General features: G+C 35.7%; 1 protein-coding gene across 3 annotated transcripts in view; it reads right to left on the bottom strand.

Moving 5' to 3' along the window:
• AHCTF1 (AT-hook containing transcription factor 1) overlaps positions 1 to 17,424 on the bottom strand; it is an 83,839-nt gene that overhangs the window by 23,674 nt on the left and 42,741 nt on the right. For all 3 annotated transcript variants that reach the window (XM_043924722.1, XM_043924721.1, XM_043924719.1), the window contains exons 18-26: positions 16,053 to 16,176; positions 15,840 to 15,896; positions 14,804 to 14,950; positions 14,062 to 14,249; positions 4,902 to 5,046; positions 4,690 to 4,821; positions 3,869 to 4,019; positions 2,295 to 2,445; positions 1,857 to 1,964 (exon numbers count right to left, since the gene is read on the bottom strand). In XM_043924722.1, the coding sequence (XP_043780657.1) occupies positions 1,857 to 1,964; positions 2,295 to 2,445; positions 3,869 to 4,019; positions 4,690 to 4,821; positions 4,902 to 5,046; positions 14,062 to 14,249; positions 14,804 to 14,950; positions 15,840 to 15,896; positions 16,053 to 16,176 (1,203 nt within the window). The remainder of the gene's footprint in view (positions 1 to 1,856; positions 1,965 to 2,294; positions 2,446 to 3,868; positions 4,020 to 4,689; positions 4,822 to 4,901; positions 5,047 to 14,061; positions 14,250 to 14,803; positions 14,951 to 15,839; positions 15,897 to 16,052; positions 16,177 to 17,424) is intronic.

The following is a 17,424-nucleotide window of genomic DNA, read 5'->3' as shown; positions in this document are numbered from 1 at the left end:
GAATACGGTTTATTTACCTTTAAGGTTCTGATCACTACACTTAGCAACCAAAGGAAATGTTAATTTTCTCAAATTAATGAGGTTAGTAGCAAAAGAGAATCCCAGGACTATACTCAAAGTTTTTTTCCCTACAGTGTCCTGGACATTCTTACCAAATGACAAAAATGATCTCACTGATGACTTGTATTAAGTATGCATAGTCCAAACAGCTTAAAAACCTAATTTACAAATAAATAAACTTGAAGGTGAAATTTTCAGATTACAATTTTTGTGGACCATTTATAAACATATGGTCACTCCTGTCCCAATTTCCTAATAGTTTATTTTATAGAGATGGTTCCTCTACTTTAGGACTACTCTTAAATAAACAACTACAGTTCCAACTTGGATGCAAAATTTGAATTTAACTATTTACTTTTCTAATAACCATAGGTTTAAAAAATAAAAGTATTACTGTACTAAAGCCACTAAAGACATTTTAGTAGGCTCAGTTAAACAGGAGTAAGTTTTAAGAAGCCAACCAAGATTAGCTGGGATTTACAAAAAACATTCCTAGCAACAAAAACACTACCCCAAGATACCTATGTGTTTCAACTGAGAATAACCAGAAAAATACATCTGGTGCCCAGAAATAATAATTTCTTGCTGCTTTGCCTTCGTTGCCATTCTATCCTTTAAGTTCAAGATTTTTGCTATAAGAGATGGCATACCAACCAAAATCATAGGTGCTTCAAGACAACTTATTATACGGTGGGGAAATATTTACAGGAAGTATTTTCTTCCTCTAAATATAGCATCTTTGCATTTGTTATTCTGTACTAAGCACAGCTCTGAGATTTCTAGCAAACCAAGAATATTCAATCAGAATATTCAAAAATTTTCAACAATTATGGTCATATCATTAAAGAGAAAGAATCATTACATTAAGAGATACTTTTTGTACTCTGCTATTGGTGATTATGAACACTTCTTCACTCTCCAGTGCTCTTAAATAAACCACCACAGTTCCAACTTGGATGCAAAATTTGAATTTAACTATTTACTTTTCTAATAACCATAGGTTTAAAAAATAAAAGTATTACTGTACTAAAGCCACTTAAGCCATTTTAGTAGGCTCAGTTAAACAGGAGTAAGTTTTAAGAAGCCAACCAAGATTAGCTGGGATTTACAAAAAACAACCTTCATTCATGGGTCTGAATCAGAGAGATTTAAGAAAACAAATTAATAATTTATTTTGCTTATGATTTTAATATAACAAAGTTTGCTTTTCTTTAAGCAGTCTGAAATCATTAAGCAAAAATTCTAAGTAGATTATCAGCTGATGTAAAATTCCTTAAAATTACTAAAAAACTGCCCAAATTATTTTTTTAAAGGAAGCATTAAAAACTCCTTCAGCAATTTAAAACAGTATTTATGAAGACTTTAAAGATAATTTTAAAATTATAGTGTAATTATTAAGTATCATCTCACACTGGTCAGACTATCATCAAGAAGTCTTCAAATAATAAAAGCTAAAGAGGATATGGAGAACAGGGAACCCTCTTACACTGCTAGTGGGAATGTAAATTGGTATAGTCACCATGGAAAACAGTATGGAGCTTCCTTAAAAAATATATAATGGACATATATATAATATACATATATATATATATAAGGGAATTAAGTCAAAAAGAGGAATGAAATATTGCCATTTGTAAGCAACATGGATGAAACTAGAGAATACCATTACTAAGTGAAGTAAGTGAAATTAAGACAAATATCTCAACAGTGTGATTCTTGTCTAACACTGCCTTTTATTTTTTTTTTTGTTGTTGTTGATAACACTGCCTTTTAAAAGTGATTAAATAAATTCCTACCTAGAAATTCTTTGTGATGCCTTTGTAACTGGTGTTCCAACAAATGCCTCAGGCAGCTCTGGATCTGGGAGAGAATATGCTACAGGAGATGGTTCCTCTACTTTAGGACTACAGAGAAAATAAAAATTTAACTTTTGATTATGTATCACAAAGAAGACTAAATTATCAATACAAACACTTTAAGAAGGTGAGGTTCGATGGGAAGGGGGCTTTCTTTTTTTCACCATGTATATTTCTGCTTATTTACAATAACAATGAACATAACTGATTTCAAATTTAAGAATAAAGAATGTTCTTCTTGCAAGAAAAGTAGACAACACAAAACACTTTTCCTATATACACTAATAAGCGCTAACGCTGGATTGTGTATGAATGCAGCTGACAACCCAGGGAAGATTAGCAAGTAGCATGACTGTAAAAGGTGGAAGAAAAACATACCTACTGTAGACAGAGATGCTATTTTCAGGTTCATTACTTGCCCAGATCTCTCCAATTTTAGATAACACATTATTGATGAAAGTAGATCTTGTTAACACAGTCCCGGTTACAGCCTGTTTTGGAACTGCTGATAGTGGTTTTGGTCTAGAAACTGTGAAACAAAAAAGGTAGTATTTAATTTCATCTCTAACACCAGGATTTTAAAGTAGACTAATATGGCAAAGTGATTGGAGAAAACAAAACATGAGTAGTTAAAATTATATTTGGTTTAGCAATGTCTGTGCAGAAATTTAACAGTTTTGGCTTTTAGGAGATGGTGAAATAAATTATTCTACATGTTTTCTAAAAGTTAGTAGTCTTCCATTTCTCCAAAGAAGAAATACAAATGGTTAACAAACACATGAAAAGATGCTCAACATCACTCATTACCAGAGAAATGCAAATAAAAGCCACAATGAGGTACCACTACACACCAGTCAGAATGGCTGCTATCCAAAAGTCTACAAGCAATAAATGCTGGAGAGGGTGTGGAGAAAAGGGAACCCTCTTACACTGTTGGTGGGAATGCAATCTAGTACAGCCGCTATGGAGAACAGTGTGGAGATTACTTAAAAAACTGGAAATAGAACTGCCATATGACCCAGCAATCCCACTGCTGGGCATACACACCGAGGAAACCAGATCTGAAAGAGACACGTGCACCCCAATGTTCATCGCAGCACTGTTTACAATAGCCAGGACATGGAAGCAGCCTAGATGCCCATCAGCAGACGAATGGATAAGGAAGCTGTGGTACATATACACCATGGAATATTACTCAGCCATTAAAAAGAATTCATTAGAATCAGTTCTAATGAGATGGATGAAACTGGAGCCCAGTATACAGAGTGAAGTAAGCCAGAAAGATAAAACACCAATACAGCATACTAACGCATATATATGGAATTTAAAAAGATGGTAATGATAACCCTACATGTAGGACAGAAAAAGAGACACAGAGGCATAGAACAGACTTTTGGATTCTGTGGGAGAAGGCGAGGGTGGGATGATCTGAGAGAATAGCATCTAAACATGTATATTATCAAGTGTGAAACAGATGGCCAGCCCTGGTTGGATGCATGAGACAAGTGCTCAGGGCTGGTGCACTGGCAAGACCCAGAGGAATGGGATGGGGAGGGAGGTGGGAGGGGGGATCAGAATGGGGAACACATGTAAATCCATGGCTGATTCATGTGAATGTATGGCAAAAACCACTACAATACTGTAAAGTAATTAGCCTCCAACTAATAAAAATAAATGAAATAAATAAATAAAAGTTAGTAGTCTTCAAATGAAATCAAGAGTTCTGTCACTCTGTACTAAATAAACTAGGAAGTTTAAAAGTTCCAAGGAAGCTTTTGATTTCTTGCGGTAGAACCACCAGTAAAACAAACAAACAAACAAACCCACAAAGCATCACTGTGATGAATCAAAGCAAAATTGAGCTAAACAGAAGATAACAAAGGTTTCAGAAGATAATCATTCAGTATCTTTTCTAGTGCAATATTTTAGGACATTTTTCAATGAAGTCTTACCTTCTCGAAAAACTGATGATGCTGACAGATGGTAAGGCTTTGCTCGCTCAATGGCTAATTTTCGCTGGACTCTAGGAAGAATTTTCCCATATTGGTCTATTATAGAATTTCGAGTCACTGATCTCTCTCGCAAACGAGGATCACGATCATTCTATAGAACATAACATAACTGGTAAAAATTTAGTCTTCAAAAATGTCAGGCGCTATGTCTATTATTTACTATTTAAAATATAATTATGAATACACAAGAATACCTTCCTCCTTTCTACATACCCATTCTTGCAAACCAAAGACATCATACTCACAACCTAACTGCTTCATCAATTCTTATCCATCAATAAATTCCAAGTCTCTCCTTCCCAGCCTTGATTATTCACAACTAATAAAAGCAATGATTTTCATTTACTAAGCAACATGTTCCATCACACACACCTCTGTGCATCCTCACAAAAGATACTGTCATTTTACAATTAAGGAAACCAAGGCTCAGAGTGTGTTCCAAGCACACAGAGCCAATGAACAATTAGTCCAACCCCTGAAGTCCATACTTTTTGCACTATTTATTTCCTACTGTTGTCCTCTACCAATTGCTATTTTCCCTGAGTGCGTAAAGCAGTTAGTCTGGCAAGACTGTGGGCAGATACCTAAACAGAAATAGCACATATAAAAAGAACTGGATAAGTAACAACACCCTGTTTGTCAATTCTGCTACAGAAAGTGAGGATTTTCTAAATTCAAGATTATACAAAGCTCTTATATAATGAAGTCATCTGTTTTCCCTATTTTCTTGTCCCCCCGTAATAAAACAAGTTCAACTGTACCATAAGATTAATCTTCAGAGTCTGGTTCAGCTTCAAGGCAGGAATATAATTGGCACGCTGCAAATGGTGAACTAAAAGGAATTCATGATTCTGAACACTTGCGCTGGACTGTAAAAATCTCACCAAACACTCCTAGAAAGAACAAAATAGATTTGTAAGCTACTAACTTATCCTGAATTTCCGGATGTAAGTTTACACTGACAAATCATTACCTGCTCCGTGTCTGTGAACGGCAGCTTCAGTAAATCCTCCATTAAGCCCATCTCCTGACAGACTTCATATGTGTGCTTGAGCAGCTCCTCTATATTCAACCTATTAGAATGCTGTCGCAGTAAAGTCCAGGCCTCCACCATGCACCTGAAATCAATATTTATCAAAGTTTAGTTTTAGAAAAGCTATTTAAAATGTTCAAAACAAGACATCCACCTGAAGAATCCCAAAGATACTTTGTGCGTGCATCTTAGTCGTGTCCGACTCTTTACAACCAACATGGACTGTAGCCTGCAAGGCTCCTCCGTCCGTGGGATTTCCCGGGCAAGAACATTGGAGTGAGCTGCCATTTTCTCCTCCAGGGGATCTTCCTGACCCAAGGATCAAACTCCTGTCTCCTGCACTGGCAGGTGAATTCTTTAGCAGTGAGCCATCTGGGAAGCCCCAAAAGGTACTATGTACATATTATTTAAAAGTACTTTAAAATTTTATTGAATACTAATCACTGTGAAGTAGTAAAGAAAATAAGGCATCTTTAAATACTTTATCATAAAATGTTGACTATTCCATGTAATTTATCGACTATTCCACCGAAAATAAAGAAACAGAATTGTTGTTTGGCTAGAGAATGGTTTTCAGTGTATGAGTTGTCTACTCTTGTGATCATGTGGGTGAATGGGAGCTGCAGCTCACTGTCGATGCCCAGCATTAGAGAATCACACTGCATATACTTAGCTTAGGAAAAGATGAAAATTCAAAGTATGGTTACTACTTCATTTATGCATACTGCCTTGTACCATTTTAAAGTTGAAAAAATTATAAGTTCAGGCATCGGAAGTCAGGAACCATCTGAAAAGAGTTCAAGAAGACAAAAATCTAATGCGATCTGGACAGAACTGAAATATTCAAGTGAGGTTCTTAAGAAAGTGACAGGGAGCATAAGACGAGTAGAAAAGAAAATGAGCAAAGACGCAGAGACAGAAACAGCATGCTGTGTTTACGGGAAAGTGGAGGACCTAGCTCAGTGAATCTTAGAAGATTCTGGCTTATCTACAGCAAGATCTGATTGGAGAACTTAGGTCAAATCAGATAGTTTTAGAAACAAGTGGGGCTGCTGAAACATCCTTCTGTGGGCAATAGGTCATTAAAAGAAGCAATGTTATCTCATGATACACTGATAAATAAAAATAAGCTTAAAACAACATGAATAATAAGAATTTCTAAAAATTAACCAATAAACAAAGCCTATAAACCTTTATGTATTTATATAAATAACAAAATGTCTTGAAAGACACACACTAAGATTAACAATGATTAGTTTCACATGTAGAATTTTTGGAAGGGCTGATAAGTGTCAAGGCAGAAGCAGGAGTAGAATAAAAAATGGCAAGTAGATAGGAATGATTTTCTAAAAAAAGTCATCATTCCTAATTTTAAGTGAATAGGTAATTGTGATTTTAATAGTCCAGTGGCTAAGACTCTGCATTTCCTGTGCAGGAGGCCCAGGTTCCATTCCTGGCTAGGGAAGTAGATCCCACATGCCACAACTAAGACCAGGCACAGCACCCCCTACCAAAAGCTTTAACTATAGTTTTTATTGAAATAATCACAAAAATTGAAACAACAACTTGTAAATAAATAACTGACATGCATAAAAAACACAGAATACATGAACGAAGTTACAGCAATTACTATTCATAATGAAAATGCATCTGAGGAAATTTTAGCAGCACTGTCCCAAACTTTCTGTAGATACAAAGTTTCTTGGGGAAGCAAATCCCACTGTTGGTAGTTCAGGACCCTAAGATTTTTATTGTTTGACTAGAATATTTTACATATTCTACAAAACTCATAAAAAACAATAGTGCAAATAAGTAAAACATTTAGGGGTATTACCTAAAAATCTACATCTGAAATTGCCTTGCATTCCTTTTTCTACCAGGACAGGCATGACAGTGTGGTTGTTATAACCTGAGTATCTAAGAGAGAGAGTTTTTTCCCCTAAATCAAAAATCTGGGAGTGTTAAAAATGAGCACACCATTTCTACAGAAAGAAAAATAGATAATAAAGATGAATGAACATCTAATCATTAATTTTAATATAAAGAAACAGATGAAGTGGGTATAATAAAATCTTGTATCTGTTAAATCTGATGTAGGATGGGTGTATAGAATTTTCATAGTACTATAGTACTATTTTACTTTTTCATATTCTGGAATCTTCTTACAAAATGCTTGAACCAAAATAAATTTCAGCTGCATCAAAAACTTAAATGATAAAACAAAAATCACAAAGTAGTAACAGAAACAGTGAGAGGATTAAATAACATTGAAATAGAAGAGACAAAAAGTCATAAAACATTGGCAATTCTAACTTCATAAAATAACTCTTCATGAAAAAAAGAAGTCTCACTATTATTATAGTGAGACTAATCACATTACCATTTTCACCAACCAACTGGATAAATGTCTGTCTAAAGGGTATAACACAAAGTGAGACATACATGGAAGGCAATACGCCATTATCAAAATTAAAACTGCAAATATCCTTTCACCCAGTTGGAGAAGGAAATGGCAACCCACTCCAGTATTCTTGCCTGGAGAATTCCCTGGACGGAGGAGCCTGGTGGGCTACAGTCCATGGGGTCACAAGGAGTCGGACACAACTGAGTGACTAATGCTTACACTTTTCACCCAGTAATTCCACTCCCAGGATTTTACAAAATAAATTTGCACTTGTGTAAAATGGGTGGTTACTCATACATAGCAGTGTTTGAAATGGCATAAGACTAAAACCACCCAAATGTTCTCTAAGCGAAGGGAGTTAAACAAATACTGGTACATCCACATAATGAAATATCATGAATTAAAATAAGGAAGCTCTTTATGTACTATCAGGAAATGAATTCCAAACTAAATTACTTTTAAAAATATACTGCAGATGGATGACAGCATGTATTTTTTAAAGCAGGGGAGGGGTGGCAACGACATACATGTGCATTTGTTCAGTATGTCCCAGAATGTCTTAGGGAAGATACACTAGAGATTATTAACACTGTTTGGGTACTGTGAGGAAGCTTAGGAGGCTGGGAATTTATTGTGTATCCTTTTGTAATTTTAGAAAAAAGCATGTAAATATCTTACTATTCAAAAAACAAAAAGAACCATATTCTTGCCCCTCTTCTCCCAGACTACATACATATAGGCTTCCCTGGTGACTCAGATGGTAGATAATCTGCCTAGAATGCGGGAGACCTGGGTTCAATCCCTGGATTGGGAAGATCACCTGGAGAAGCAGACAGACACCCACTCCTGTATTCTGGCCTGGAGAATTCCATGGACAGAGGAGCCTGACAGGCGACAGTCCATGCGGTCGCACATATATAAAATATTATATATATGCTATATATAATGTGTGTATATATATATATATAAACCACACACACACACATATATATACTTATTTGGCTGCATTAGGTCTTAGTTACAGCACACAGGATCTTCCCTGTGTCATGTGAGATCTTCACAGCTCACAGATTCTCTAGTTGCCGCCCAAGGGGTTAGTTGCTCTGATGCATGTGGGATCTTTACTCCCCTACCAAGGATCAAACCCATGTCCCCTGCACTACAAGGCAGATTTTTTAACCACTGGACCATCAGAGAAGTCCCTGGATATGTTTCAAGTTTTCCACTTTAAAGTATGATATCCACTCCCAGTGAGCAGATATATTAATAAGATTAATTTATTTATGACTTATCAAAAACTAATCTAATAACAGTAAGCATACCTGAAAGCAAAAGACAAATGATAGTATATTTTTCTCAGTTTCTCCCACAGCAGGAGAAGGCATAGTTACCTCCAACTTCAAGAAACTGATGCTCTATTTTGGGCCAACACTTAAACATAAATTTTAAAACAAGTAACTCTCATATGCCCACTACTCTCCTGCTCCCCATGGCAGGAAGGCATGATGCCAACAAAAGCAGTAAGAAAATCACTTCAATTGATAAAAGGCTAAAACTAGCATGCTAACAGTAAAGTTAAGAAATGTATGGGGGTTCTTGGCAACACAGCAAGAAGACAGCCTTAGCAACACTCCTGTGACAGGCTCTAAAAATGATAAATCAAATATAAACAGTCTTTTGAAATGGATCATGGAGATCACAATGAAAAAAAAAAATTCAGAAATGTAAACAAGCAACTACTAATTTCCAGTCATTAGTGTAAAAGTTAAAATATTAGGAAAAGATGAATCATAAATAACAGAAAGTTGTAGCTATATTAACAATTACTCATTATTCTACAATAAGAGGTTAAAGTCATTAAAAAATACCAATTTTAAACTCTTATGTACCTAATACTGTATTCAAAATACAAAAAGTTAGCAGTATTACAAGAAATAGACATATATGTACTACAGGAGGCAACATGCAAACATTTTTCATTTTTTTTCGTTTATTTTTTGGGTGCGCTGCAAGGCATGCAGGATCTTAGTTTCCCAACTAGGGATTGAAGCTAACTCCCTGTCGTGGAAGTGAGGAGTCTTAACCACTAAACCACCGAGAAGTCCAGCAAACCTTCCTTCAGTCACTTGAGTTCAGTCACTCAGTCATGTCCGACTCTTTGCGACCCCATGGACAGCAGCACGCCAGGCTTCCCTATCCATCACCAATTTCCAGAGCTTGCTCAAACTCATGTCTATTGCGTCAGTAATGCCATCTAACCATCTAGTCCTCTGTTGTCCACTTCTTCTCCTGCCTTGAATCTTTCCCAGCATCAAGGTCTCTTCCAATGAGTCAGTTCTTTGCATCAGGTGGCCAAAGTATTGGAGTTTGAGTTTCAGCATCAGTCCTTTCAATGAGTATTCTGGACTGATTTCCTTTTAGGATTGACTGGTTGGATCTCCCTGCAGTCCAAGGGACCCTCAAATCTTCTCTAATACCATAGTTCAAAAGCATCAATTCCTTGGCGCTCAGATTTCTTTATAGTCTAATGCTCACATTCATACATGACTACTGGAAAAACCATAGCTTTGACTAGATGGACCTTTGTTGGCAAAGTAATGCCTTTGCTTTTTAATATGCTGTCTAGGTTGGTCATAACTTTTCTTCCAAAGAGCAAGCATCTTTTTCCTTCATGGCTGCAGTCACCATCTGCAGTGACTTTGGAGACCCCCAAAATAAAGTCTACCACTATTTCCATTGTTTCCTCATCTATTTGCCATGAAGTGATGGGACCGGATGCCATGATCTTAGTTTTCTCAATGTTGAGTTTTAAGCCAACTTTCCCACTCTCCTCTTTCACCTTCATCAAGAGGCTCTTTAGTTCTTCACTTTCTGCCATAAGGGTGGTGTCATCTGCATACCTGAGGTTATTGATATTTCTCCCAGCAATCTTGATTCCAGTTTGTGCCTCATCCAGCCCAGCATTTCTCATGATGTACTCTGCATAGAAGTTAAACAAGCAGGGTGACAATATACAGCCTTGATGTACTCCTTTTCCTATTTGGAACCAGCCTGTTGTTCCATGTCCAGGTCTAACTGTTGCTTCCTGACCGGCGTAAAATTTCTCAAGAGGCAGGTCAGGTGGTTTGGTATTCCCACCTCTTTCAGAATTTTCCACAGTTTATTGTGATCCACACAGTCAAAGGCTTTGGCATAATCAATAAAGCAGAAATTGATGTTTTTCTGGAACTCTCTCACTTTTTCGATGATCCAGAGGATGTTGGCAATTTGATCTCTGATTCCTCTGCCTTTTCTAAAACCAGCTTGAACATCTGGAAGTTCACAGTTCACGTATTGCTGAAGCCTGTCTTGGAGAATTTTGAGCATTACTTTGCTAGCATGTGAAATGAGTGCAATTTTGCAGTTGTTTGAGCATTCTTTGGCATTTCCATGAAAACTGACCTTTTCCAGTCCTGTCGCCACTGCTGAGTGTTCCAAATTTGCTGGCATATTGAGTGAAGCACTTTCATAGCATTATCTTTTAGGATTTGAAATAGCTCAACTGGAATTCCATCACCTCCACTAGCTTTGTTTGTAGTGATGCTTCCTAAGGCCCACTTGATTTCACATTCCAGGATATCTGGCTCTAGGTGAGTGATCACACTATCGTGATTAACTGGGTCATGAAGATCTTTTTTGTACAGTTCTTCTGTGTATTCTTGCCACCTCTTCTTAATATCTTCTGCTTCTGTTAGGTCCATACTGTTTCTGTCCTTTATTGAGCCCATCTTTGCATGAAGTGCTCCCTTGGTATCTCTAGTTTTCTTGAAGAGATCTCTAGTCTTTCCCATTCCATTGTTTTTCTCTATTTCTTTGCATTGATCGCTGAGGAAGGCTTTCTTATCTCTCCTTGCTATTCTTTGGAACTCTGCATTCAAATGAGCATATCTTTCCTTTTCTCCTTTGCTTTTGGCTTCTCTTCTTTTCACAGTTATTTGTAAGGCTTCCTCAGACAGCCATTTTGCTTTTTTGCATTTCTTTTTCTTGGGGATGGTCTTGCTCTCTATCTCCTGTACAATGTCATGAACCTCCGTCCATAGTTCATCAGGCACTCTATCAGATCTAGTCCCTTAAATCTATTTGTCACTTCCACTGTATAATAATAAGGGGATTTGATTTAGGTCATACCTGAATGATCTAGTGGTCTCCCCTCCTTTGTTCAATTTAAGTCTGAATTTGGCAATGAATAAGGAGTTCATGATCTGAGCCACAGTCGGCTCCCAGTCTTGGTTTTGCTGACTGTATAGAGCTTCTCCATCTTTGGCTGCAAAGAATATAATCAATCTGATTTCGGTGTTGGCATCTGATGTCCATGTGTAGATCATATTATTCAGTCACAGTGCAATTAAGAGAGAAAAGAATTTTTTAAACCCGTATTTGTACATTAAAGGTTCTAAGTAATTAATAAGGAAATAAAAAAATCAAAATGAAAATTAAAAATACTTAGAAAAAAATAATAAAAATTATGGGATGATGCCAAAGTAATATGCAGAACATTCAGATTTATATTTTTATGTTAGTAAAGATAAAAGGTTGAAAATGAGAAACCAACTTGAGTTAAAAAGTACGGCAGAATAAAACCCACAGAAAGTGGAAAGAATAAAGATAATGATTACGCCTCAACAAAAAGGTTTTCCAGTTCTATTGTACTTCTATTTTACCAAGACCGAATATGTGATGTTAAGAGCTGAAAATCAAAACTGTTACTTTGAGGCTATCGTGTACTGTGCATCACGATTACTTTTAGGTAAACCTATTTGCCATAACTGTGATGGTATGTCCATAAAGGAAGCTCATATAACTGAAAAGCTACCAGCAGAAAGGTTTCACAGAAAGAGAAATATGGTCTTAATAAAGAAGAGGTGGTAGAGGATATAGGCAGGAGTTAGGCCAGAAAGTTAAACAAATGATGCAATGATGGTTAATTCAAGAAGGCTCCATCTACCAGCCTTTACTGGGCCTTCCCTGGCGGCTCAGACCATAAAGAATCCACCTGCAATGCGGGAGACCGAGGTTCGATCCGTGGGTTAGGAAGATCCCCTGGAGAAGGGAAAGGCTACCCACTCCAGTATTCTTGCCTGGAGAGTCCTTCAGGCCCCTTCCATGGACAGAGGAGCCTGCCAGGCTACAGTCCATGAGGTTGCAAAGAGTCAGACACAACTGAGCAACCTTCACTTTCATCACCATTTACTAATGATTTACTACTTGCAACTGTAATAGTGCTCATGCCATTTAACTAAACCTCAAAATGTTGCAAAGCGGTCATTATTAACCCAGGAGGAAACCTGGGCTCAGAAAGGACAATTTAACTGCTTCTGATCATATTTCAGAATGTAGCAGAGTTCAGGTATAAATTCAGATCTATCTGAGTCTAAAGACCGTCAACTGTTACAATCAGTAATTATTCCAATGTTCTCATTTTAAAATGTAGATTAATTAATAAGCAGTATCATTATTAATATAAATTCACACAACAGCTAGAAAACCAAACACCTCAGTAAGTATTTTAAACATTTACTGAATTTGAAAACATGCTATCTCACAAATGGCATTCTGAGTGGTCCTGTTTTAACTTTTGCACTTCCTGTAAAGGACACTTAATGATGCTATTTTTCTGGAGACTAGATAACCGAGACTTTACTGTACTTGAGAAATACAATTTTGAAACTACATTATATAAAGGCTGCATTATTGTAAACATTATCAAGTACTAGAACTCTTTAACCCATTTATCAAACATTTATGTTCTTTAGCTTCTTTAACTTTTTGTTCTTATATTCATTCTTGATTTATTCAGCTAAGCCAAATACTTTTGCTAACCAAAATTATTTCAACAAATATTTTAGCAGTTCATTACTTTTGAGGACAATGTAAGTCTCAATGTCTAACAAGTCTATTATTAAATTGCAGATCTGTCTGAAATGTAAAGATTCAATCCTCTCTCCTCAGAGCTGTAATTCATAAATGACAATCTGGGGTGAATAAAGTGGCCAATTTTTAAATATATAAAGAAAATATAAAATGACTCAACCAATAAGATTCAATAAAAAACCAGTATGAATTAAATAAAAATAGTTACAATCTAAGAAATTCCAGTCCCAAACAAGTTTCCCAACTACTTAGGTATTAAGAAAACCCAATAACCAGACCACTATATTTCCAATCATGCCATTTAATTGTCAGTTAGTATATACATGACAAATATAATTATTATAGCAACTGGGTATTGCTATAATGCAACAACAAAATTAAAGAACTGCAACACCCAAGCAAGACTAACAAAAATATCAAGAGTACCATCACTGGAATATACCGTCAAAGAATATAATTTATCAACTTAGCATAAACTTCATTCTTTCTCTATTTCTGGCTGCTCCTCAGCATAATCAAACCTCAACTGTCCACGTAGAAAACTGTCAATACTGCCAGGTAGAAACCGACATAATTTTTAAACCTCAGTCTAATTCCCCTTTTACTCATTACTTCTTTTATTCATCTTATTCTAGGTAAAAGGTGCTTTACTTTCTTCTCAATGATGAAAGATGAAGAATACTGTGCAATGCAACCAAATCAAAATATATATTACTCTATTTCATCAGTTCCATTTTATTAATACATGGCCAAGAGTTCGACTATACTTTCAAAATTGGTACTTACCTATTAAAAAGCAAAACAGTGAGGTGAAGGATAACATCTCTACCACTGGACACTGTTGGCTTCATTGTCTGAATATATCTGAGGGCTTGTCTGTGCTCACCCTGACTCATGAAGGCTTCAATAATCTTTGAATGTTGCCATGACACAGGTTTTGCAGTAGCTGGGTGAAACAGAAGATCCAAACCACTCTGCAAAAATGACAATAAAAATTGGTAAATTAAATATAATGCTTTGCACTTTGGGAAAAAAAAGGCAATATACTAAACCTACGCAAATTAAAATAAAACCAGTTTAAATATATCTGAAAATATCTACTTTAATCTACTGTATATTTTATTTTAAGTAAAAGCCTTATCAAAAGCCTCATACTTTTGAGATCTTGTCAAGTGAGTATATAAAATCTTTCCATCACCAATTTCATAAATCAATGTCAAATTCTGGCTTCTCTGGTTCACCCAACACACCAAATATATCTGTAACATAAAAATCACTATATTTGCACTACTGGTAATTGTTTGTATGTTTCATTCTTTAGACAATTAGGCTCTTGGGGTTCCAAACTATTTTATCTTTGTATATTCTTATTGCTTGAAATGGTGCTTGGTTAAGGTACTGATTAAACTCAATCCTTAAAATACCTCTGGAGGTAGACTGTGTCATATCTTTAATATTAAATGTATTTTTCCTAAAATTCTAATAGTTTACAATAGCTTAACATTCTAAATGAACTATACAGACTTACCTCATAGTCATTATGATCTATTAGCCAAAACCCTTGAATAAGTTTAACCTGGCCCCAAGAAATGGCAAAGGCAGTTGGAAATGATTCAATGGAAGTATCCGTTTTGTTTGGAAAGGAATACATAATATCAAGTAGCAAATAAATAGTCTTAAAAAAAAAAAGAGGATTAAGGACAATAAACAAAAAGGAAAACTCCTACATATATATCTGCAATAGGTAACAACAGAAGATATCAGAAAAAAAGGCTTAAGACAGTTTTATTAAATGTGGGTACAGCCAACCCCACAACCAACTTCATTCATTCTCTATTAAGTACCACCACAAAGGTACTTTGTCCCCTGGAGGAAGAAATGGCAGCCCACTCCAGTATTCTTGCCTAGAGAATCCCCATGGACAGAGGAGCCTGGTGGGCTACAGTTCACAGGGTCACACACGACTGAAGCAACTTAGCACACAGGCACCACGAGATGAACTAAAGCATACTTTCTTCATGAAGTTAGCAGATTAACAAATTTAAGAAACAAAGCCAAAGATGAAATTCCAGTTATCCAGCAAACCCTGGCAGTTTAACCAAACACATTATTTATTTTATAAATTATGAATAAAACTATGCATTTTGACTAAGAAATAGACATTAGTACAAAAATCTTATTTAAGAGACCATAAGGCCTAGGTAATTTAAGTTAATGCATTAATTAATGCATTCCCATTCAGCACATAAAATCTCATAGAGAATGACCACTTGCTAGCAATGTTCTAGAGCTGTCTTTAACTTCGGGAATGTCTTGGACACATTTGAGTCTGATGAAAGCCAAGAACTGTATCTCTAGAAAAATAAACATAAAAATTTTGCATAGTTTCAAGGTTAACAACAGACCATCTGAATCCAACCAACAGGTCCTAGATTAAGAATCTTTTCTTTAAAACAAATTCAAATGTGAAACTGAGATTGGATTAGATGCATAAGGGTCCTACTACTCTGACATTGTATGATTTTGGTAATATGTGAACTACTTGATAAAATTTTAAAGGATACAACAGAATGCTTGCTTGCTTCAGTAATGTTGTCTAGTAGGTATATGTCAAGTAACGCCTATTAAAAAAAAATTTAGTGCATTTTACATATTCATTCATTTATGCTCCCTGTTTTTCCCAAGCCCATGCCAGGTATGAAAAATCCAATTAGGCATTCCTCCCTCTCCCAGCCCAACTTTTGAGACTAAATGATATCCTGTTATTGCAAACCTACATGTAGACTAGTAGGAGGATATTTTCCTGTGCCTCCTTCATCCCGTTTCCACAACTTCTCTACTCGATCTCCTAACTGAGAAATCATTCCATCAATCATCAAGCAATCAGGGTTCCACTTCCCTCTGCAATAAGGGCAACATTAAGGATATTGAGCATTAGTGCTAATTATTATTATCAGAACAACCAGCACCAAACTCTTAAAAGTAACAATCTCAACTATCAAAGGCAGAAGAACTTTGAGGACAGGATCCCATCATGAGAAATCTGGACATCAAATAAAGTTAGTCAGATAAACCCTGAAGAAGCCTCAAGTTTGGTTATTAGCCAAGTCGGTTAGTGAAGGTCAGGTTCCAGGGGAGAAAGTGGTCTAGTCAGCAAAATGCTGTTTACTTTTTACCATCTTAAGCAAATTACCAAAGGGCATGACATCTCAGTATAGAGAAAGTAATACTGTAGTTCAAAGTCAAAAAGTTTTACTTTCAGTTTTATCACCTGGACTAGTTTTTAAACCTCATTAATTCCCTCCTAATACATATTATATATTATTGAACACACATGGGTGGTAAGCAGATACTGACCTTGTCTGTTTCCTCATCTAATATTAATAACAGTAGCAGTTACTACTTATTGGATGAAATTTTCTTGAATAAGGCATTGAAAGAAGTGCCTTGCATATATTTTATTTCATCTTTTCATTTACTTTATATCGACTTTATAATTTGTGACAAATAGGATTAGAAAGTTTATCCAACCTGCTCAAGGTCATACACTTAGGAAATAACAGATCTAAAAATTTTAAATACACCTTATACATTTCCCAAGTCCATGCTCACTATCCTAGATTAGTTATTAGTTATTCTAATCTAATCCTAGATTAGATTCTGGATCCTCTAACTATGCATAACTTTGTACAGGTTTCCAAGTGATTCTGACAACAAACCTGAAATCAAGGTTTGTGACTAATTGCTCTAAATGTTATAAGCCACTCTACAATTCTGTCATTCCAACTTGAGGAAGAAGGCTATTTATAACTCCAAGGTAGAATCAAGGCTGTAAAACATTACTCTTTTTTCTTTTATTACTTTTATATCTTTATTTCAAAGGACCCAACTACATATGTATTTAAGCGGAAGGGGGAGCTTATACTTAAAGAAAAGAGAGATAAAGGCAATAAAGAAAAAAATGAAGTGCTGAAATACAAATGTTAATGGAAAGAACGTAAAATAACTAACATGATATATTTTCGGCTTTAATAACAGTTGCGTCAAGTTTTCTTCTGAATAAGAATTCTCAGGAAAAAATGTATACTTATAGAATCTCCTCCAATAAATCAATCATGTGGTTAACAGATTTAGAAATAATAAATAGCT

The sequence above is a fragment of the Cervus elaphus genome, chromosome 14 (genome assembly GCF_910594005.1).
Source record: "Cervus elaphus chromosome 14, mCerEla1.1, whole genome shotgun sequence".
Taxonomy (NCBI): domain Eukaryota; kingdom Metazoa; phylum Chordata; class Mammalia; order Artiodactyla; family Cervidae; genus Cervus; species Cervus elaphus.
This window is presented reverse-complemented; position numbering and strand designations above follow the sequence as displayed.